Here is a 23,391-nt window from a genome sequence, read left to right on the forward strand (position 1 = left end):
TGGGATACTGGAACAGTAGGGGGAGGGATACTGGAACAGTAGGGGGATGGATACTGGAACAGCAGGGGGAGGGATACTAGACCAGTAGGGGGATGGATACTGGAACAGTAGGGGGATGGATACTGGAACAGTAGGGGGAGGGATACTGGAACAGGAGGAGGAGGGATACTGGAACAGAAGTGGGAGGGATACTGGAACAGTAGGGGGAGGGATACTGGAACAGTAGGGGGATGGATACTGGAACAGTAGGGGGAGGGATACTGGAACAGTAGGGGGTGGGATACTAGACCAGTAGGGGGATGGATACTGGAACAGTAGGGGGATGGATACTGGAACAGTAGGGGGATGGATACTGGAACAGTAGGGGGAGGGATACTGGAACAGTAGGGGGATGGATACTGGAACAGTAGGGGGAGGGATACTGGAACAGTAGGGGGTGGGATACTAGACCAGTAGGGGGATGGATACTGGAACAGTAGGGGGATGGATACTGGAACAGTAGGGGGATGGATACTGGAACAGTAGGGGAAGGGATACTGGAACAGTAGGGGGAGGGATACTAGACCAGTAGGGGGAGGGATACTGGAACAGTAGGGGGAGGGATACTGGAACAGTAGGGGGAGGTATACTGGAACAGTAGGGGGAGGGATACTGGAACAGTAGGGGGAGGGATACTGGAACAGTAGGGGGAGGGATACTGGAACAGTAGGGGTGATACTGGAACAGGAAGGGGAGGGTACTGTAACAGAAAGGGGGGTGTACTGGAACAGAAAGGGGTGTACTTAGTGGTTAGGGTGAGGGATACTGTAACAGGTAGGGGGGTACTTAGTGGTTAGGGTGAGGGATACTGGAACAGGTAGGGGTGTACTTAGTGGTTAGGGTGAGGGATATTGTAACAGGTAGGGGTGTACTTAGTGGTTAGGATGAGGGATACTGGAACGGTAGGGGTGTACTTAGTGGTTAGGGTGAGGGATACTGTAACAGGTAGGGGTGTACTTAGTGGTTAGGGTGAGGGATACTGTAACAGGTAGGGGTGTACTTAGTGGTTAGGGTGAGGGATACTGTAACAGGTAGGGGTGTACTTAGTGGTTAGGGTGAGGGATACTGTAACAGGTAGGGGTGTACTTAGTGGTTAGGGTGAGGGATACTGGAACAGGTAGGGGGGTACTTAGTGGTTAGGGTGAGGGATACTGTAACAGGTAGGGGGATACTGTAACAGGTAGGGGTGTACTTAGTGGTTAGGGTGAGGGATACTGTAACAGGTAGGGGTGTACTTAGTGGTTAGGGTGAGGGATACTGTAACAGGTAGGGGTGTACTTAGTGGTTAGGATGAGGCATACTGTAACAGGTAGGGGTGTACTTAGTGGTTAGGATGAGGGATACTGTAACAGTTAGGGGTGTACTTAGTGGTTAGGATGAGGGGTACTGTAACAGGTAGGGGCGTACTTAGTGGTTAGGATGAGGGATACTGTAACAGGTAGGGGGGACTTAGTGGTTAGGGTGAGGGATACTGTAACAGGTAGGGGTGTACTTAGTGGTTAGGGTGAGGGATACTGTAACAGGTAGGGGGGTACTTAGTGGTTAGGGTGAGGGATACTGTAACAGGTAGGGGGATACTGTAACAGGTAGGGGTGTACTTAGTGGTTAGGGTGAGGGATACTGGAACAGGTAGGGGTGTACTTAGTGGTTAGGATGAGGGATACTGTAACAGGTAGGGGGTACTTAGTGGTTAGGATGAGGGATACTGTAACAGGTAGGGGTGTACTTAGTGGTTAGGATGAGGGATACTTTAACAGGTAGGGGGTACTTAGTGGTTAGGATGAGGGATACTGTAACAGGTAGGGGGGTACTTAGTGGTTAGGGTGAGGGATACTGTAACAGGTAGGGGGGTACTTAGTGGTTAGGGTGAGGGATACTGTAACAGGTAGGGGGGTACTTAGTGGTTAGGGTGAGGGATACTGTAACAGGTAGGGGGTACTGTAACAGGTAGGGGTGTACTTAGTGGTTAGGATGAGGGATACTGTAACAGGTAGGGGGTACTGGAACGGTAGGGGTGTACTTAATGGTTAGGATGAGGGATACTGTAACAGGTAGGGGGGTACTTAGTGGTTAGGGTGAGGGATACTGTAACAGGTAGGGGTGTACTTAGTGGTTAGGATGAGGGATACTGTAACAGGTAGGGGGTACTTAGTGGTTAGGATGAGGCATACTGTAACAGGTAGGGGTGTACTTAGTGGTTAGGGTGAGGGATACTGTAACAGGTAGGGGTGTACTTAGTGGTTAGGATGAGGGATACTGTAACAGGTAGGGGGGTACTTAGTGGTTAGGGTGAGGGATACTGTAACAGGTAGGGGGTACTTAGTGGTTAGGGTGAGGGATACTGTAACAGGTAGGGGGTACTTAGTGGTTAGGATGAGGGATACTGTAACAGGTAGGGGGGTACTTAGTGGTTAGGGTGAGGGATACTGGAACAGGTAGGGGTGTACTTAGTGGTTAGGGTGAGGGATATTGTAACAGGTAGGGGTGTACTTAGTGGTTAGGATGAGGGATACTGGAACGGTAGGGGTGTACTTAGTGGTTAGGGTGAGGGATACTGTAACAGGTAGGGGTGTACTTAGTGGTTAGGGTGAGGGATACTGTAACAGGTAGGGGTGTACTTAGTGGTTAGGGTGAGGGATACTGTAACAGGTAGGGGTGTACTTAGTGGTTAGGGTGAGGGATACTGTAACAGGTAGGGGTGTACTTAGTGGTTAGGGTGAGGGATACTGGAACAGGTAGGGGGGTACTTAGTGGTTAGGGTGAGGGATACTGTAACAGGTAGGGGGATACTGTAACAGGTAGGGGTGTACTTAGTGGTTAGGGTGAGGGATACTGTAACAGGTAGGGGTGTACTTAGTGGTTAGGGTGAGGGATACTGTAACAGGTAGGGGTGTACTTAGTGGTTAGGATGAGGCATACTGTAACAGGTAGGGGTGTACTTAGTGGTTAGGATGAGGGATACTGTAACAGGTAGGGGTGTACTTAGTGGTTAGGATGAGGGGTACTGTAACAGGTAGGGGCGTACTTAGTGGTTAGGATGAGGGATACTGTAACAGGTAGGGGGGACTTAGTGGTTAGGGTGAGGGATACTGTAAAAGGTAGGGGTGTACTTAGTGGTTAGGGTGAGGGATACTGTAACAGGTAGGGGGGTACTTAGTGGTTAGGGTGAGGGATACTGTAACAGGTAGGGGGATACTGTAACAGGTAGGGGTGTACTTAGTGGTTAGGGTGAGGGATACTGGAACAGGTAGGGGTGTACTTAGTGGTTAGGGTGAGGGATATTGTAACAGGTAGGGGTGTACTTAGTGGTTAGGATGAGGGACACTGGAACGGTAGGGGTGTGGTTAGGGTGAGGGATACTGTAACAGGTAGGGGTGTACTTAGTGGTTAGGGTGAGGGATACTGTAACAGGTAGGGGTGTACTTAGTGGTTAGGGTGAGGGATACTGTAACAGGTAGGGGTGTACTTAGTGGTTAGGGTGAGGGATACTGTAACAGGTAGGGGTGTACTTAGTGGTTAGGGTGAGGGATACTGGAACAGGTAGGGGGGTACTTAGTGGTTAGGGTGAGGGATACTGTAACAGGTAGGGGGATACTGTAACAGGTAGGGGTGTACTTAGTGGTTAGGGTGAGGGATACTGTAACAGGTAGGGGTGTACTTAGTGGTTAGGGTGAGGGATACTGTAACAGGTAGGGGTGTACTTAGTGGTTAGGATGAGGGATACTGTAACAGGTAGGGGTGTACTTAGTGGTTAGGATGAGGGGTACTGTAACAGGTAGGGGCGTACTTAGTGGTTAGGATGAGGGATACTGTAACAGGTAGGGGGGACTTAGTGGTTAGGGTGAGGGATACTGTAACAGGTAGGGGTGTACTTAGTGGTTAGGGTGAGGGATACTGTAACAGGTAGGGGGGTACTTAGTGGTTAGGGTGAGGGATACTGTAACAGGTAGGGGGATACTGTAACAGGTAGGGGTGTACTTAGTGGTTAGGGTGAGGGATACTGGAACAGGTAGGGGTGTACTTAGTGGTTAGGATGAGGGATACTGTAACAGGTAGGGGGTACTTAGTGGTTAGGATGAGGGATACTGTAACAGGTAGGGGTGTACTTAGTGGTTAGGATGAGGGATACTTTAACAGGTAGGGGGTACTTAGTGGTTAGGATGAGGGATACTGTAACAGGTAGGGGATACTTAGTGGTTAGGGTGAGGGATACTGTAACAGGTAGGGGGTACTTAGTGGTTAGGGTGAGGGATACTGTAACAGGTAGGGGGTACTGTAACAGGTAGGGGTGTACTTAGTGGTTAGGATGAGGGATACTGTAACAGGTAGGGGGTACTGGAACGGTAGGGGTGTACTTAATGGTTAGGATGAGGGATACTGTAACAGGTAGGGGGTACTTAGTGGTTAGGATGAGGGATACTGTAACAGGTAGGGGGGTACTTAGTGGTTAGGGTGAGGGATACTGGAACAGGTAGGGGTGTACTTAGTGGTTAGGGTGAGGGATATTGTAACAGGTAGGGGTGTACTTAGTGGTTAGGGTGAGGGATATTGTAACAGGTAGGGGTGTACTTAGTGGTTAGGATGAGGGATACTGGAACGGTAGGGGTGTACTTAGTGGTTAGGGTGAGGGATACTGTAACAGGTAGGGGTGTACTTAGTGGTTAGGGTGAGGGATACTGTAACAGGTAGGGGTGTACTTAGTGGTTAGGGTGAGGGATACTGTAACAGGTAGGGGTGTACTTAGTGGTTAGGGTGAGGGATACTGTAACAGGTAGGGGTGTACTTAGTGGTTAGGGTGAGGGATACTGGAACAGGTAGGGGGGTACTTAGTGGTTAGGGTGAGGGATACTGTAACAGGTAGGGGGATACTGTAACAGGTAGGGGTGTACTTAGTGGTTAGGGTGAGGGATACTGTAACAGGTAGGGGTGTACTTAGTGGTTAGGGTGAGGGATACTGTAACAGGTAGGGGTGTACTTAGTGGTTAGGATGAGGCATACTGTAACAGGTAGGGGTGTACTTAGTGGTTAGGATGAGGGATACTGTAACAGGTAGGGGTGTACTTAGTGGTTAGGATGAGGGGTACTGTAACAGGTAGGGGCGTACTTAGTGGTTAGGATGAGGGAGCCATACATACACACTCGTATGTTGATTTAGTCAAGAAGCGAGGATGGTCTACGATTTTACTTATAATGTTATAATGTTTGTTCTAAGCCTAGGGGCTTGTAATTTTTTAAGTTAAAAGCGGTTTCTTGAAGAAGAACTTGCCTGTCTACCGCAGTGAGTCACAGCATGACTCACTGAAAAGCTTTCTCACAAGCTGCGTAAACAGCTAATATGAACCACAAGTATATAAGACTTATTAAATTATTTGTTTTTCTACATCCCCATGATCATGCTGTGAGCCCTGTTGTCTTATCCCAAGATAAATTACACAGGAACTGGCTATTCCCTAACCTGCTGCTTTCACCTCCCACTGACTACAGCATCTGCCTCTAAAACTGTGTGTGTGTGTGTATCCGTGTATGTGCGTGTGTGTCTTCATTCAACTCATGATATCCTAGTACATGCTGCCTAACTCTACGTACCAGCGACAACCACTCCCCAAAACACACACTACTATCTGAGAGACCTATGGATTGGTGAACATTTCCCCTTGGTTGTTATGTAGCCTGCAGCTGTGTAAAGGTTAATGATGTGTCAACCTTTCATCTGCTCAGAACCTGTCCAACCTGTTGTGGAGATGTTCATATCTCACTTACACTGAGCGCACAAAACCTTAAGGACACCTGCTCTTTCCATGACATAAACTGACCAGGTGAATCCAGGTGAAAACTATGATCGGTTATTGATGTCACTTGTTAAATCCACTTCAATCAGTGTAGATGAAGGGGAGGAGACAGGTTAAATAATGATTTTTAAGCCTTGAGACAATTCAGACATGGATTGTGTATGTGTGCCATTCAGAGGGTGAATGGGAAAGACAAAAAATGTAAGTGCCTTTGAACGGGGTATGGTAGTAGGTGCCAGGTGCAACGGTTTGTGTCAAGAACTGTAACGCTGATGTGTTTTTCACGCTCAGCAGTTTCCCATGTGTATCAAGAATGGTCCACCACCCAAAGGACATCCATCCAACTTGACACAACTGTGGGAAGCATTGGAGTCAACATGGGCCAGCAGTCCTGTGGAACGCTTTCAACACCTTGTAGATGAATGTTTTGTACACTCAGTGTATATCAGAGCTGACAGTCAATCACCTGCACCTCAACACGATTAACTATGCCCACAGTAGGTTGGGTTTCCGTGTTAATGTTCAGTGGGAACCTGTTTGGAATGTACGGTTCCCACTGAATGATGTCTCTCATCCAGAAGTGAAACTCTGTTTCGTTCATTATGTAAATGACTCACTCATACAGCCAACTTTCAAGCCAAAATTGGACGTAAACGATGAGCAACTAAACTTTCATAGTGAAACACATTTTCCCTTTAGCTGTGTCGTCCTGTGGTTTCAGTGTGTCAGGGGATCAGCAACAGGCTGACGCTGCTGGGGACTGTAGACGACCACTACAACAACCTGGTGAGGATGTACAGCAACTGTACCGTGGTCCTGGAGAACCTAGAGCTCACCTACATCCAGGAATACCACGACCTGTCCTTCCTCAAGGTGAGGAGATGGAGGGTTCAAGTATAACACATTGTTTGCAGTGGCTTCCTATCCACCATTCCTATGTCCTAGCTCCTCTCCCCCTCGCAGATCTAGAATGCCGTGGCATCTAGCTCCTAGTTCAATGCACTGGCTGTAAATAACTCCGGATAAGAGTCTGCTAAATGACTACAATGTCAATGTAATGGTCAGAATAAAGCTTTTCTCTCCTTTGTGCCTTTACTAACACCAACTGAACAATGATGTTATTGCAAACCTGGCATTACCTTCAGGGGCAACATGTATTCTGGAGATGGCTGCACTACTACTAGACCAAACTTTAACATCCTGTTAGCAATTATTTTCATTATTTCTATGTTGTTTTGCACTCCAGTCCATTCAGGAGGTTGGAGGCTATGTTCTGATCGCCGTCAACAAGGCGGCCATCATCCCACTGGAGAACCTGCGTCTGATCCGAGGACACTCCCTCTATGACAACAAGTACGCCCTGGCTGTCATGTCCAACTACGAGAAGAACCACTCCTCTGTGACCCTTAACTACACCCGGGGCCTGAGGGAGCTGATGCTGAGAGGACTGACAGGTTAGTGGGTGACTAGGGGGTCCACTTCAGTGACTGTATCCAGGATTCTGTCCACATCTGAGTGGGTCAAATACATTATATCATGTTATTTAAAGTACTTTGAAGTATTTAAGGTGCGCGTGATTTAGCGTGGCGTTAGAACTTTTGGGTCTATGCCATTGGTTCCATTGCACAGGCCAGAAAAATATCGCTCCAGTGCCTTGAGAAAGTATTCACAGTCATGATTTTTCAACATTTTGCTGTGTGACAGCCTGAATTTAAAATAGATTTTTTGTCACTGGCAAAAAAATGAAAAGTTGAAATTTCTTGAGTCAATAAGTATTCAACACCTTTGTTATGACAAACCTAAATAAGTCCAGGAGTAAAAATGTGCTTAACATGTCATATAATAAGTTGCATTTAAGATGATTTTTGAATGACTATCTCATCTCTGTCACCCACACACACAATTATCGGTAACACTTTACTTGACACCCAGTGTCATAACACGTTACCCCACACATCAAGCAGTCCCAAAGTCGAAAGAAGACAGTGAATGTTCCTGAGAGGCCGAGTTACAATATTGACTTAAATCTACTTCAAAATCTATGGCAAGACCTGAAAATTGTTGTGTAGCAATGATCAACAACCAATTTGACAGAGCTTGAAGAATTTTTTTAAGAATAATGGCCAAAAGTTGCACAATCCAGATGTGGAAAGCTCTTAGAGTCTTGCCCAGAAAGACTCACAGCTGTAATCGCTGCCAAAGGTGTTTCTAGAAAGTATTAATTCAGGGGTGTGAATACTTATTCAAATGAGATATTTCTGTATTTCATTTGAAATAAATTGAAGAAAAAAATCTAAAAACATGTTTTCACTTTGTTGTTATGGGGTATTGTGTGTAGATGGGTGAGACAAAAAAAATCTGTTTTAAATTCATGCTGTAACACAACAAAATGTGTAATAAATCAAAGGGTATGAATACTTTCTGAAGGCACTGGATCTGTCCTTCTATTTTGCACAGACATTCTCAAGGGAGGGGTGAAAATTGCCCACAATCCTTTGCTGTGTAATGTGGAGACCATCCAATGGTGGGACATGGTAAACAAGGCCGGCAACCCCAGTATGGAGTTCAAACTGGAGAGCTATGGCCGTTACTGTAAGTATGCTAGCTTCATTTAAAAAACAAAAACACTGTAAAGTAATGAATCCTTTTCTCAGTTTTGTTCAGTGGAATAATTTTGGGTTGTTGTTTTCCATTTGAAGCTTCTGTAATATGGATGTACAGTATGTTGCTCAACTACTATGATTATTCCATATCATACAGATTTCGGGTTTGCATGGACAGGTTTTGCCATGTGTTACACTTGAGCAATAAGGCCCAATGGGGTGTGGTATATGACCAATATACCACGGCTAAGGGCTGTTCTTAGTCACGCCGCAACGCGGAGTGCCTGGACACAGCCCTTAGCCGTGGTATATTGGTCATATATCACAACCCCGAGGTGCCTTATTGCTATTATAAACTGGTTACCAACATAAATAGAACAGTAAACGAGTGTTTGTGCATCATACCCATGGTATATTGTCTGATATACACACGGTTTAAATGCTGTTTCATTCAATCAGCTTCCAGGATCCAAACTACCTGGTTAATAATAGTTTTCTATGAATGAGATCGTTCAGAAGTTAAGCAGTGTTTTTCCCACCTGACAGGTGGCAAGTGTGACCCTGGATGCTACAATGGATCATGCTGGACACCAGGACCAGAGAACTGTCAAACATGTAAGAATACACTCTTCTCTACCTGAAATTAGCATGAGAGCAGTCACACAAAAACCTCACATGCTATTTCTCAATATTTTGTTGATGTTGAAAGTATTTTTGTTGGTTGCTCATTTTCTCTCACAGACCCTTGCTCTCAGTGAAGGGTGTGTTCTGTTGACTGGTCCTTATCTTTCTGTCTTCATCTCTCTGTCTATCCTCAGTTACCAAGCTGAAGTGTGCAGAGCAGTGCTCTGGAAGGTGTAGGGGTCCTAAACCCAGTGACTGCTGTAACGAACACTGTGCTGCAGGCTGCACCGGCCCTAGGCCTACAGAGTGTCTGGTGAGGGACTCTTCTGACTCCAATTAATTTATAATTTGCAAAAGTTATAATCACATAGGAAACACATCTAAAAGACAACAGGCAGACGACCCACTCCTGGGCTGCTCCACATTAGAAAACAGATATGGTTGACAATATTGCACACTTATTGTGATCCTAGTCTTTCATTCTTGTATTCAAAGGCCTGCAGAGACTTCCAGGATGATGGCACATGTAAGGACGCCTGCCCTCCTACCATGATCTACAATCCCAACACCCACCAGCTGGCTTCCAACCCTAACGCCAAGTACACGTTCGGGGCCACTTGTGTGAAGACCTGCCCACGTAAGGCCAATAGTGTCCATCTGTATGATCCATTATTAATACAGATGCACTCAGGGGTCTGCTCAGAAAGGTGCAATGTTACTGATCGCTCAGATAGAAATGTAAAGAACAGATGCTTGTATGTCAGGTAGAATTGGAAATTGTGCTAGATTTATTACTTTCCTTTCTGCAATTTTCAGAACGTTTCATCTCACTTAATACAGCCCAGTTATCTAGAAAACTCCACTGTACCTACACGGTGAAGAGACTTTTGCCTATAATTGGTTGGAGTGGCGAAGGTGTCTTTGGGTGACCCCTGACCTGTCCTGTGATTGGTTGTCTCTTGCAGATAACTATGTGGTGACGGACCACGGGGCGTGTGTCCGAACATGCAGTGGCAACACACACGAGGTGGAGGAGAATGGTGTCAGGAGGTGCAAGAAGTGTGATGGAATCTGTCCAAAAGGTAAAGGAATCAGTGGCTAGCTGCAAGCATTGCAAAGCAATCACTAGCCTGCTATTCAGTGGAGTGGGTGTGTGGTCCAAGTCTGGGTTTAAGGGTCTCTTTTCCAAGCTTAAAAGGATAAACATTCAACATTAGCCATGCTGTCAATCCAGCATGACTTCTGCCGCGCTCAAAACAACTGGAAACTCGGAACTGGAAAATCTCAGACTTCAGTGAGTTCAAGACAACTGGGAACTCTGAAAAAACGAGCTCCGACTGGGAAATATGTTTTTTGAACGGTCATCCAACTCGGAATTCCAAGTGGGGAACTCGGGCCTCTTTCTAGAGCTCTGACCTGAAGATCACTGACATCATCATGATTCGACCTTGTTTTTTTTACGAGTCCCCAGTTGTCTTGAAAGCACTATAAATCCAGAGAATGCCAGACTTCGGTTACAAAGTTTGATGACATTTGCCCTGGAAGGACCGTCGCGCTACCTGCTTATTCAAGTGAGCACAAGGTGAGTCCAAAAATGTTGTGTATGCTGCTGCATAAATTATGTAATATGCCAGGAAGATATGTATACTGCAGCTAAGAAAGTAAAACTAAGTGTTGGTTGTGTAGTAAGCTGTTAGTAGCCCATGTGCCTCACCCTACTAATTTGGTCAATTTTTCCCCTCATAATTTAGCCTACTGTTCTAACTTGGTGGTGCACATGTAGCCTATAGCCTGTTTTAGAGAAATGTCATCATCGAATATTGTAAGAGCTTTCATTGTCTGCTTATATGCCCCCTTTATTTATCTGACTTGCTGTATAGGGAGAATACTGTAAGAATGGCTCATGTTCTGAATTCTGTCACTGTACATTTCAAAAGTGCTGAACAAATAGTCTGCACGCCGTCACTAGCTCACTCATTAATGTCTTAATCGAAATTACGGTTTGCATATTATCCGCTCGTCTTTCCCTTATGCCATAGTTTGCACATCTCAATTGTCAGTAGAAACCACATTTGTTTAAACAAGTCAGCCATATCAGCTATGTTTTTTTAAAGGCAGTAAATGAGGCTGAATGAACTGTTTCGCTACAAGACAAGGCTCCGCTGATAGCCAGGTGTAGCAGTGGTAAGGTGTTGGGACTGCTGTTGGGACTCTGCTGTTGGGAGAGCTTTATGTAGGCCATAACATTTTGTGGGCACCGTTTGTCACTGTTATAGTGCAATTAATGCATTGTTTAGTGTTGTGTTGTGTAGTGGCTTTGCTGGCATGTTTTAAAAAGAAAATGGTGGGAAGTTTGCTCTAAAATTGCCACTGTAAAGGGGTCTGAATATTGTAAATGTAACTCTTTGTCCGTGGTAAGCTGGACAACATAATTGTACATTCTTTTCAACTTTGCTAGCTGTGTGGTTTCTAAACCTCATAATGTTGCATTAGATCGTCAATGATTTTAATGTTTTGGTGTTCTTCTCGTCTAGTGTGCAATGGACTTGGAATGGGGCCGCTTACTGCCGTCTTGTCAATCAACGCCTCTAACATTGATTCTTTCAAAAACTGCACCAAAATCAATGGCGATGTTTCAATAATTGGAACCTCTTTGAATGGGTAAGGAATAACAATAGCATTGTACAGCGTCCATGGGCTGTCCTAATATGGACACTAGCACTGAAACAAAATGCAATTTGCCCTGTGTTCATTCAAATTAATTAAACTTTATGAGTGTTTGAATTACTTGTCTAAGATATGTGTCTTTGTAATTGCTTCTCTCAGTGATAGGTACACATCAACACCAAAAATGGACCCTGCCAAACTGGATTATTTCAGAACTGTGAAGGAGATTTCAGGTAGAACAAAGTTTAACTTATCTTCAATTGCTATGTAATTCAGCTGAGGGTAACCAAAGCAAAGATAATGCTTGATTACATGTATTTTTGTTACTTCCCTAAAGGGTTTCTGCTCATACAAGCTTGGCCAAAGCACCTCGATTCTCTCAGTGCATTTGAAAACCTGGAGATTATCAGGGGAAGGACCAAACAGTTGTAAGTGTATCTCTGTCTAACGCTCTGCTATTGTAATGACTATGAAACATGGTTTTTGGGGTGTTTTTTCAGTGGAGTACCGTTCATGATAGAAAGTAAATACTCAATAGCCTAGGAGGTCAACCCTGGGCTGGGTTGAGAAACTCTGCTGTATGATATTTTAGCAATGTCACAGAAACATTGTTCAATGTTACGTATGGGCTAACTACAGTAGCAGTAAGCTAACATTACCTTCCCTCTTCCCATAGTGGTCAGGTGAGTTTTGCTGCCCTCAACGTGGCCCATCTGAAGTATCTAGGCCTCCGCTCCTTACGAGAGATCAGCGATGGCAACATTGTGGTGAAGAACAACCCCCACCTCTGCTATACCAACGGAGGCCACTGGAATGGCCTGTTCAGACTGGACAAACAGTTCGCAAGGGTGGACAACAACGCCAACAACAGCACATGTGGTAAGCAAGGACAAGCATCAAGTATAAACTCTGATCAACGCCTTTGCAAACACTGCTTTTCAAAAAAAAAAAAAGGTTAACAATAGCCAAATGCTAACATTCATCCCAACAGCCATATACACATAGGCCACAGGTAGTTGCAGTTAGCTTAGCTACCTAACATTGCCATTATTTGATATAAGCAATGTGGTTATGGCTCTACTTCCACCCTCTGGTAGGTTAGATAGATTTTGAGCACTACAGCTTAGACCTATTGTATCCATTCAGATTTAACCTAGCCTAGGGGGTTGGGTCTAGGACAGGACTGTTTAATTCCGGTCCTGGAGGGCCGAAAGCGAAACACTTCAGTTTTTGGTTTCTACCTGGCAGTTAATTGCACTCACCTGATGTCCCAGGTCTGGAGAGGATAAAAAAACAGAAGTGTTTCGTCCCTCCAGTCCTGGTCTAGGAGTTGTTTCTGGATGGAGCCTACAGTCTTCCCTTCTCTTCCCTACAGCCCAGCTGAACAGTACCTGTGATGACATGTGCACTAAGGAGGGCTGCTGGGGGCCCGGTCCCACCATGTGTTTAACCTGCCTGTACTACGCCCGTAGGGGCCGCTGTGTCGGGGCCTGTCACGTTCTGGAGGGGTGAGTTAACCCAACGACACCAAGAGCAATACTACTGATACTGCTCATATGTTGACTATATCTACTCGAGATGGAGGGTTGTGCTGTGTCAACGTTTTGATCGTTTTTCCTCGCCTTTCTCTTGCCTTTTCAGGGCGCCAAGAGAGTATGTGTTGAACAACATGTGCCTAGAGTGTGACCAAGAATGTATGGTGAAGAACAGAACCGGAAGCTGCTTTGGTTCTGTATGCTCCTTTATCTTTAAATCCATCTGAATTGTCTCATCTAATTTAATTATTTTGACATTCAGGTGTGATAGCTATTAAGTTGTTAAACAAATTCTGAACATTTTGTGAGAATTCTGTGTGATTTGGCAAATATTGCAAAGTCAGCTGTATTTTCACTCAAGATAACAATTAGATCAACAATTCTAACCTCTGACCCTCCACTCTGAAGGGCCCTGACAAGTGTGTGGAGTGCGCCCACGTCAAAGATGGCCCCCACTGTGTCTATCGGTGCCCACGTGGCGTTCTCGGGGACGGGGACAGGCCCATCTGGAAATACGCTGACAAGAACAGAGAATGTCAGCTCTGCCATGAGAACTGCACCGACGGGTAAGGCACAGTCTACACAGCGATCTCTAACTCCTCGTAGTAAAGGCAATGTCAGCCTTTTTTGAATGATTGTCTATTCAGAAACTATGATGAGTGTTTACCATGGTCAGGACTGTGTGAAGTAGTCACTCTGAGCATAGTATTCCCTCCTTTCTTTCTGTAGATGCTCTGGACCTGGACTGAATGGCTGCAATGCCAGAGGGTGAGCAAGATCTTTCAAATAAAGCAACATGAAACCAGTCCGATTACCGATCTGTTTGTGCCGTTTGGTGTGACAATGACTATAATAATACACTCAAACACATCTGGGATCAGGCTTACGCCGAAACCATATCATAGTGAAAGATCAAGATAGATCAAGTGCTAAGTGATCTAGGTTGATGTAACCTTATATAAGTCCAGTATAGGCAACAGATGAAAGGTCAATCAATGAACCAATCAAATGTATTTTATGAAGCCTTTTATACATCAGCAGTTGTCACAAAGTGTTTGATATCAGATGTTTTTATTAAGAAGCTACCAGGAAACTCACCTCTTGTGTTGTTGCTGCTTTCCCAGTGGTCCCGTCCCGTCGGTGGTGGCGGCCAGTGTGGTGGGAGGCCTCCTGGTGTTTGTGGTCCTGGCCTTGGGTGTATTCGTGCTAGTCCGCAGACGTCACATCGTCAGGAAGAGGACGCTGCGCCGCCTGCTGCAGGAAAGAGAGGTAACAGACAGAGACCACACTGCCAGAGGGAGGACACAAACTGTACTGTTCACAAACTGTATACTCGGGCATGCATCAGACATGCACACATATAGACTCAGTCACAGATGTGACACGCTCATGTTGATCATTCAACAAGAGGGGCCAACATACACGATAACACCTTTACAGGGCCGCAATGACGTACAGTAGGTAGATAATTACACTTGCTTTGTTGTTGGTCCCATAGTTGGTTGAACCCCTGACCCCAAGTGGAGAGGCACCCAACCAGGCCCTGCTCCGCATTCTGAAGGAGACCGAGTTTAAGAAGATCAAAGTGTTGGGATCAGGGGCCTTTGGAACTGTCTTTAAGGTAAGCAGAGTGATCAATGCTTTTTTAATGGAGGTGGTTCAGACCGTGAATGAGTAATCTTACCTGAGACCTGAAGACTCTCAACATGGTTGGGCTCAATTCAGAATGGAATTGAGAATGCCTCATAATTTCCAATTCAGTTCTTGAACTTGAATTGAAGTAGTAAGCAGGATACAGAATTGTAATTCGAATTTGTATTAAAGGAAATATAATTTAATTCAGTGAATTTAAATTAAATGTAAATGCCTCTTCTATTCTATATGATGTGTAGTCTATACAAATATACACTGCTCAAAAAAATAAAGGGAACACTTAAACAACACAATGTGACTCCAAGTCAATCACACTTCTGTGAAATCAAACTGTCCACTTAGGAAGCAACACTGATTGACAATACATTTCACATGCTGTTGTGCAAATGGAATAGACAACAGGTGGAAATTATAGGCAGTTAGCAAGACACCCCCAATAAAGGAGTGGTTCTGCAGGTGGGGACCACAGACCACTTCTCAGTTCCTATGCTTCCTGGCTGATGTTTTGGTCACTTTTGAATGCTGGCGGTGCTTTCACTCTAGTGGTAGCATGAGACGGCGTCTACAACCCACACAAGTGGCTCAGGTAGTGCAGCTCATCCAGGATGGCACATCAATGCGAGCTGTGGCAAGAAGGTTTGCTGTGTCTGTCAGCGTAGTGTCAGCATGTGGTGATGTTTTTCAGAGGCAGGGACTGGGAGACTAGTCAGGATCGAGGGAAAGATGAACGGAGCAAAGTACAGAGAGATCCTTGATGAAAACCCGCTCCAGAGCACTCAGGACCTCAGGCTGGGGCGAAGGTTCACCATTCAACAGAACAACGACCCTAAGCACACAGCCAATACAATGCAGGAGTGGCTTCGATTCAAGTCTCTGAATGTCCTTGAGTGGCCCAGCCAGAGCCCGGACTTGAACCCAATCGAACATCTCTGGAGAGACCTGAAAATAGCTGTGCAGCGACGCTCCTCATCCTACCTGACAAAGCTTGAGAGGATCTGCAGGAAATAATTTGAGAAATTCTCCAAATACAGGTGTGCCAAGCTTGTAGCATCATACCCAAGAGAACTCGAGGCTGTAATCGCTGCCAAAGATGCTTCAACAGTACTGAGTAAACGGTCGGAATACTTATGCAAATGTAATATTTCCGTTTTTATTTGTATAAATTAGCAAAATGTCTAAACTTGCTTTTGCTTTGTCATTATGGGGTATTGTGTGTAGCGTGATGAAGATTATTAATTTTTTTTAAATCCATTTTAGGTATAAGGCTGTAACGTAACAAAATGTGGAAAAAGGATGTGAATATTCTACGTTATTATATTTCATTAATCACTTAAAATTGGTTAAATATTGGGAAAATACAACATTCCCAGAATGCATTAGTTTAATCCTCAAATTGATCCTGAGGCTTAGAAAAAGGAGCCAAACAAATGAAATGGTTCGTGGAAATATAATTGTCTATACTTTACACTAAGGTTAAAGAGTATACTGTATATGAACATTGTTTCCAGAGAAAAGTTATATATTCTTTGTTATCTGTAAGTGTGACCTGTCAGATTCAATGACTGAGTAAAATTTCTAAGAATTGCCCTGAATGAAATTATATTTCCTTAAAATCTGTTGAATGTGAGTCGATTCCAAAATTCTGAATTGAGTCCAACCCGGCTCCCTAAGCATTACCTCAGCGGATGAACAACGTCTTGTGGCAGGAATCCCGTCAGTCACACTTTACACAAATCACTAGTGAACAAACGGATCCTACGAGGTGTTCCTCGTCCAGTGATAGAATAGTATGTAATCATTAGTTTATTAAAGGTGACAAGCGTTAGAGTTGGGACGATACCAGTATCGCGATACTCGTTAGTATCGTGGCAAGGAAACAAAACACGAAGTGGATTTAACTTCTTTAGGAAAACAGCCCTAATGTTGGAAATAAACATCATTATGTTGTCTTCCAGAGTCACATTTATTCTCCAAGCTATAGCACACAATATTTTACATACAGCAGATTTTTAAAGGAACAAAGAGTTTGGTCTGCTTCGTGATTACATTTTTGGCATGGAAAAAATATTGCGATACTGGTATCGTCCCAGACCTAATAAACGTGTGTTTTTTTTCTCCCCAGGGCGTGTGGATTCCTGAGGGAGAAAACATGAAGATCCCTGTTGCCATTAAGGTGTTGAGAGAGGCCACATCTCCCAAAGCCAACAAGGAGATTCTAGACGTGAGTCAACTGTTTGTATAGTAGATATTCTGAATGAAGCCCAAGCGGTCAAGGTTCACTTTTTCTGCATTTGGGCTGCGCGTTTTCAGCAGATTGCCGTATCATATTAATGTGGTTCCTTCCTGAGATGTTAAACACTTCTTCAGGCGTTATGAGATCTGAAGTTGACTCCCCCTTCCCCATGTTTTCTGTCTGCAGGAGGCCTATGTGATGGCCAGTGTGGAGCACCCCCACGTATGTCGTCTGCTGGGCATCTGCCTGACGTCCACAGTGCAGCTCATCACCCAGATCATGCCCTATGGCTGCCTGCTGGACTATGTCAAGGAGAACAAGGACCTCATCGGCTCCCAGTGTCTACTCAACTGGTGTGTACAGATCGCAAAGGTGAGCAAACAGGAAATAACTGCTGTGTTAACTTACATTTGTGTCTTATTTCTGTATACAAGTATACTGTACCCATTACTTCTGGGTAAACAGAACCTTCTAACAAATCATTAGCAAGCCTCTGTCAAAGAAGTAGCTACATTGTCAGTCAATCTGGATCTGACTAACGCGACAAGTCTCAAATAGAACCATGCCAGCCGCTATCACAGCTGGATAACCAGATGTGTCTGCAATATGTAGACGGACGGTAGCTAGCGCAGGATGGTTAAAATGGCGATGAAGAGGATGGATGATGTTTTACATGCCCGTAATCAATTGTGCTATTTTGTTTGTTTTTTTTGCGTTGTTTGTAACTTATTTCTTTTACTTATTTTGTATATAATGTTGCTGCTACCGTCTCTTATGACCAAAAATAACTCCTGGACATCAGAACTGGGATTATTCACCACGGACTGGAAGAAGCTTTTTCCTTTAACGAATCTGACAAGAAAGATATACTGCTCTCCCGGGAACAGGCCCAGATCCCGATCACTAGGCTACCTGGGGCAGCAGGTTATTTTTTTTTACCTTGTCAGCTCGGGGATTCAATCTTGCAACCTTTTGGTTACTAGTCCAACGCTCTAACCACTAGGCTACCTGGGGCGGCAGGTAGCTAGTAACTGAAAGGTTGCAAGATCAAATCCCCGAGCTGGCAAGGTTAAAAAAATGTTTTTATATATATAATAATCTGTCGTTCTGCCCCTGGACAAGGCAGTTAACCTACTGTTCCTAGGCCATCATTGAAAATAAGAATTTGTTCATAACTGACTTGCCTAGTTAAATAAAGGTTAAAAAAAGCTCATAATTTCCCTGGACAAGGCAGTTAACCTACTGTTCCTAGGCCATCATTGAAAATAAGAATTTGTTCATAACTGACTTGCCTAGTTAAATAAAGGTTAAAAAAAAAAATTGAGGAAAAGAGGACGCAGATCAGGCTGCCTTTTGAGAATCCATAGGCGAGCGACTAAACTCCCATTGGCATCAATTCTACTTGCTAATATGCAATCATTGGAAAATAAAATGGATGACCGACGATTACGATTATCCTACCAAGGGGACATTAAAACCTGTTGGGGCTAGGGGGCAGTATTGAGAATTTTGAAAAAATATGTGCCCATTTTTAACTGCCTCCTACACCAACTCAGAAGCTAGAATATGCAAATTATTCTTCAGGTTTGGATAGAAAACACTCTGAATTTTCTAAAACTGTTTGAATGGTGTCTGTAAGTATAACAGAACTCATATGGCAGTCAAAACCCTGAGACAAATTCTGACAGGAAGTGGATACCTGATGTGTTGAATTACCTTTAAGCCTATGCCATTGTAACACACAGGGCTTATTAATTGTTGAGCACTTCCTATGGCTTCCACTAGATGTCACCAGTCTTTAGAAAGTGTTTTGAGTCTTATACTGTGAGAACTGAACGAACAAGAGCCTTGGAACGGTGGTGGCCGATTAGACTCTGGCGCGCGAGTTCATGTTGGGTACTCTCGTTCCAAAACATTTTAAAAGAGAATGCAAACGTCCGCCTTGAATATTATTCATGTTCTGGTTAAAAAAGGCACTAATGATTTATGCTATACAACGTTTGACATGTTTGAACGAACGTAAATATTTTTTTCCCTCTCGTTCATGACGAGAAGTCCGGCTGGCATAGATCATGTGCTAACAACACGGAGCTTTTTGGACATAAATTATGAGCTTTTTCGAACAAAACGACATTTGTTATGGACCTGGGATTCCTGGAAGTGACATCTGATGAAGAGAATCAAAGGTAATGGATTATTTACATAGTATTTTCGATTTTAGATCTCTCCAACATGGCGGTTAGTCTGTATCGCAAAGCGTATTTTTCTGGGCGCAGTGCTCAGATTATTGCAAAGTGTGATTTCCCAGTAAGGTTATTTTTTAAATCTGGCAATCCGGTTGCGTTCAAGAGATGTAAATCTATAATTCTTTGAATGACAATATAATATTTTACCAATGTTTTCCAATAGTAATTATTTAATTTGTTGTGCTGCTTGACTGCCGGTTATTGGAGGGAAACGATTTCCTCAACATCAACGCCATAGTAAAACGCTGTTTTTGGATATAAATATGAACTTGATAGAACAAAAAATGCATGCATTGTCTAACATAATGTCCTAGGAGTGTCATCTGATGGAGATTGTCAAAGGTTAGTGCATCATTTTAGCTGGTTTTCTGCTTTTGGTGACGCCTGTCTTTGAATTGACAAAACATTACACACAGCTATTGTCAATGTACTCTCCTAACATAATCTAACTATGCTTTTGCCGTAAAGCCTTTTTGAAATCGGACAACGTGGTTAGATTAAGGAGATGTTTATCTTTCAAAGGGTGTAAGATAGTTGTATGTTTGAGAAATTTGAATTATGACATTTAATTGTTTTCAAATTTGGCGCTCTTGATATTTCACCTGTTGTTGATTGGGTGTACCAGGGATGGGACGCTTGCGTCCCACATAGCCCATAGAGGTTAAGAACTGTAATATCCTATGTTTCACTGAGTCGTGGCTGAATGTCAACACGGACAATATAGAGCTGGAGGGATTTTCAATGCACCGGCAGAACCTGTTAAGACGAGGGGTGGGGGTGTGTCTTTTTGTCAATAACAGCTGGTGCGCAATGTCTAATATTAAAGAAGTCTCAAGGTATTTCTCGCCTGAGGTAGAGTACCTTATGATAAGCTGTAGACCACACTATCTACCAAGAGTTCTCATCTATATTATTTGCCACCACAGACAGCCTATATGGAGGAGGTCAGAGAACTGGCAGTGTGGTGCCAGGACAACAAACTCTCCCTCAATGTGAGCAAGACAAAGGAGCTGATCGTGAACTACAGGAAAAGGAGGGCCAAACAGGTCCCCATTAACATCAACGGGGCTGTAGTGGAGCAGTTCTAGAGTTTCAAATTCCTTGGTGTTCACATCACCAACGATCTATCATGGTCCAAACACACCAAGACAGTCATGAAGAGGGCACGACAAAACCTTTTCCCCCTCAGGAGACTGAAAAGATTTGGCATGGGTTCCCAGATCCTCAAAAGGTTCTACAGCTGCACCATCGAGAGCATCCTGACCGGTAGCATCACTGCCTGGTATGGCAACTGCTCGGCATCTGACCGTAAGGCGCTACAGAGGGTAGTGCGTACGGCCCAGTACATCACTGGAGCCAAGCTGCCTGCAATCCAGGACCTATATAATAGGTGGTGTCAGAGGAAAGCCCTTAAAATTGTCAGAGACTCCAGTCACCCAAGCCATAGACCCCCCCCCCCCCCCCCCCCAATTTGTTTTGTACACTGCTACTATTCGCTGTTTATTATCTATGCATAGTCACTTCACTCCTATCTACATGTACAAATTACCTGCAAAATCTGGACCCCTACAAATCAGCCGGGCTAGACAATCTGGACCCTCTTTTTCTAAAATGATCTGCCGAAATTGTTGCAACCCCTATTACTAGCCTGTTTAACCTCTCTTTCGTATCGTCTGAGATTCCCAAAGATTGGAAAGCTGGCGCGGTCATCCCCCTCTTCAAAGGGGGAGACACTCTAGACCCAAACTGCTACAGACCTATATCTATCCTACCCTGCCTTTCTAAGGTCTTCAAAAGCCAAGTTAACAAACAGATTACCGACCATTTCGAATCCCACCGTACCTTCTCTGCTATACAATCTGGTTTCAGCGCTGGTCATGGGTGCACCTCAGCCACGCTCAAGGTCCTAAACGATATCATAACCGCCATCGATAAGAGACATTACTGTGCAGCCGTATTCATCGACCTGACCAAGGCCTTCGACTCTGTCAATCATCACATTCTTATCGGCAGACTCGACAGCCTTGGTTTCTCAAATGATTGCCTCGCCTGGTTCACCAACTACTTCTATGATAGAGTTCAGTGTGTCAAATTGGAGGGCCTGTTGTCCGGACCTCTGGCAGTCACTATGGGGGTGCCACAGGGTTCAATTCTCGGGCCGACTCTCTTCTCTGTATACATCAATGATGTTGCTCTTGTTGCTGGTGATTCTCTGATCCACCTCTACGCAGACGACACCATTCTGTATACCTCTGGCCCTTCTTTGGACACTGTGTTAACTAACCTCCAGACGAGCTTCAATGCCATACAACTCATTTTCCGTGGCCTCCAACTGCTCTTAAATGCAAGTAAAACTAAATGCATGCTCTTCAACCGATTGCTGCCAGCACCTGCCCGCCTGTCCAGCATCACTACTCTGGACGGTTCTGACTTAGAATATGTGGACAACTACAAATACCTAGGTGTCTGGTTAGACTGTAAACTCTCCTTCCAGACCCACATTTAGCATCTCCAATCCAAAATTAAATCTAGAATCAGCTTCCTATTTCGCAACAAAGCATCCTTCACTCATGCTGCCAAACATACCCTCGTAAAATTGACCATCCTACCGATCCTCGACTTCGGCGATGCCATTTACAAAATAGCCTCCAACACTCTACTCAACAAATTGGATGCAGTCTATCACAGTGCCATTTGTTTTGTCACCAAAGCCCCATATACTACCCACCACTGCAACCTGTACGTTCTCCTTGGCTGGCCCTCGCTTCATACTCATCGCCAAAATCACTGGCTCCAGGTCATCTACAAGTCTCTGCTATGTAAAACCCGCCTTATCTCAGATCACTGGTCACCATAGCAGCGTCCACCCGTAGCACGCACTCCAGCAGGTATATCTCACTGGTCACTCCAAAGCCAATTCTTCCTTTGGCTGCCTTTCCTTCCAGTTCTCTGCTGCCAAAGACTGGAACGAACTGCAAAAATCACTGAAGCTGGAGACTCACATCTCTCTCACTAGCTTTAAGCACCAGCTGTCAGAGCAACTCACAGATCACTGCACCTGTGCATAGCCCATCTGTAAATAGCCCATCCAACTACCTCATCCCCATACTGTATTTATTTTATCTTGCTCCTTTGCACCCCAGTATCTGTACTTGCACATTCATCTTCTGCACATCAATCACTCCAAGGTTTAACTGGGATATTGTAATTCCTTCGCCACCATGGCCTATTTATTGCCTTACCTCCCTTATCCTACCTCATTTTCACACACTGTATATAGACTTTTTCTACTGTATTATTGACGGTATGTTTGTTTATTCCATGTGTAACTGTGTTGTTGTATGTGTCGAACTGCTTTGCTTTATCTTGGTCAGGTCGCAGTTGTAAATGAGAACTTGTTTTCAACTAGCCTACCTGGTTAAATAAAGGTGAAATAAAAAAAACTCTAACCGGTACCCCCTGTAAATAGCCTCGTTATTGTTTTATTTTATTGTTTTATTTTTTATTGTTCTTTAGTTTAGTTTATTTGGTAAAAATTGTCTTAACTCTTCTGGAACTGCACTGTTGGTTAAGGGCTTGTAAGTAAGCATTTCACAGTAAGGTCGGCACATGTGACAAATAAAGTTTGATTTGATAGATTATTACAAATGGGAGCAAACTTTTCTTTCTTTGACACTCGCTCTGCCTTCCCACTATTTCAGCTGTAGTTAGGAATGGATGTTTAATCTGAAAGATTAGTTTAATCTCCCCCCACACACACACCCATCCATCCATCAACCTCCCAGGCCTGGGCAGCAGTCTCTTCCCAGCCTTGATTGGGACCTTGCCTCTGGCTATACTTAGTCTATTTGTACAGTAAGCCTACTGAGGGCTAATTATTGAATACACAGAGGTGTCTATCTGTTCGCAGCTTGTCTTATTGATTCTATGGAAATATGGCTCAAAGCAGGCATAAAAAGCTATAAAGGCTGTATTTGATGAATATTAGTGAATTAGGCATCT

At 44.3% G+C, this 23,391-nt stretch overlaps 1 protein-coding gene across 4 annotated transcripts in view; it reads left to right on the top strand.

Moving 5' to 3' along the window:
• LOC106579586 (melanoma receptor tyrosine-protein kinase) overlaps positions 1 to 23,391 on the top strand; it is a 56,227-nt gene that overhangs the window by 27,014 nt on the left and 5,822 nt on the right. For 3 of the 4 annotated variants that reach the window (XM_014159638.3, XM_014159636.3, XM_014159637.3), the window contains exons 2-20: positions 6,550 to 6,701; positions 7,075 to 7,282; positions 8,286 to 8,420; positions 8,978 to 9,046; positions 9,250 to 9,368; positions 9,551 to 9,692; positions 10,021 to 10,137; positions 11,590 to 11,716; positions 11,882 to 11,955; positions 12,060 to 12,150; positions 12,399 to 12,601; positions 13,098 to 13,230; positions 13,364 to 13,454; positions 13,666 to 13,823; positions 13,987 to 14,025; positions 14,382 to 14,526; positions 14,756 to 14,878; positions 17,033 to 17,131; positions 17,330 to 17,515. In XM_014159638.3, the coding sequence (XP_014015113.2) occupies positions 6,550 to 6,701; positions 7,075 to 7,282; positions 8,286 to 8,420; positions 8,978 to 9,046; positions 9,250 to 9,368; positions 9,551 to 9,692; positions 10,021 to 10,137; positions 11,590 to 11,716; positions 11,882 to 11,955; positions 12,060 to 12,150; positions 12,399 to 12,601; positions 13,098 to 13,230; positions 13,364 to 13,454; positions 13,666 to 13,823; positions 13,987 to 14,025; positions 14,382 to 14,526; positions 14,756 to 14,878; positions 17,033 to 17,131; positions 17,330 to 17,515 (2,411 nt within the window). Of the gene's footprint in view, positions 1 to 6,549; positions 6,702 to 7,074; positions 7,283 to 8,285; positions 8,421 to 8,977; positions 9,047 to 9,249; positions 9,369 to 9,550; positions 9,693 to 10,020; positions 10,138 to 11,589; positions 11,717 to 11,881; positions 11,956 to 12,059; positions 12,151 to 12,398; positions 12,602 to 13,097; positions 13,231 to 13,363; positions 13,455 to 13,665; positions 13,824 to 13,986; positions 14,026 to 14,381; positions 14,527 to 14,755; positions 14,879 to 17,032; positions 17,132 to 17,329; positions 17,516 to 20,315; positions 22,845 to 23,391 lie in introns of those variants that run through there. The other variant, XM_082965982.1, reaches the window with a different exon arrangement.

The sequence above is a fragment of the Salmo salar genome, chromosome 19, assembly GCF_965601325.2.
Source record: "Salmo salar chromosome 19, fSalSal1, whole genome shotgun sequence".
NCBI classification, from domain to species: Eukaryota; Metazoa; Chordata; class Actinopteri; order Salmoniformes; family Salmonidae; genus Salmo; species Salmo salar.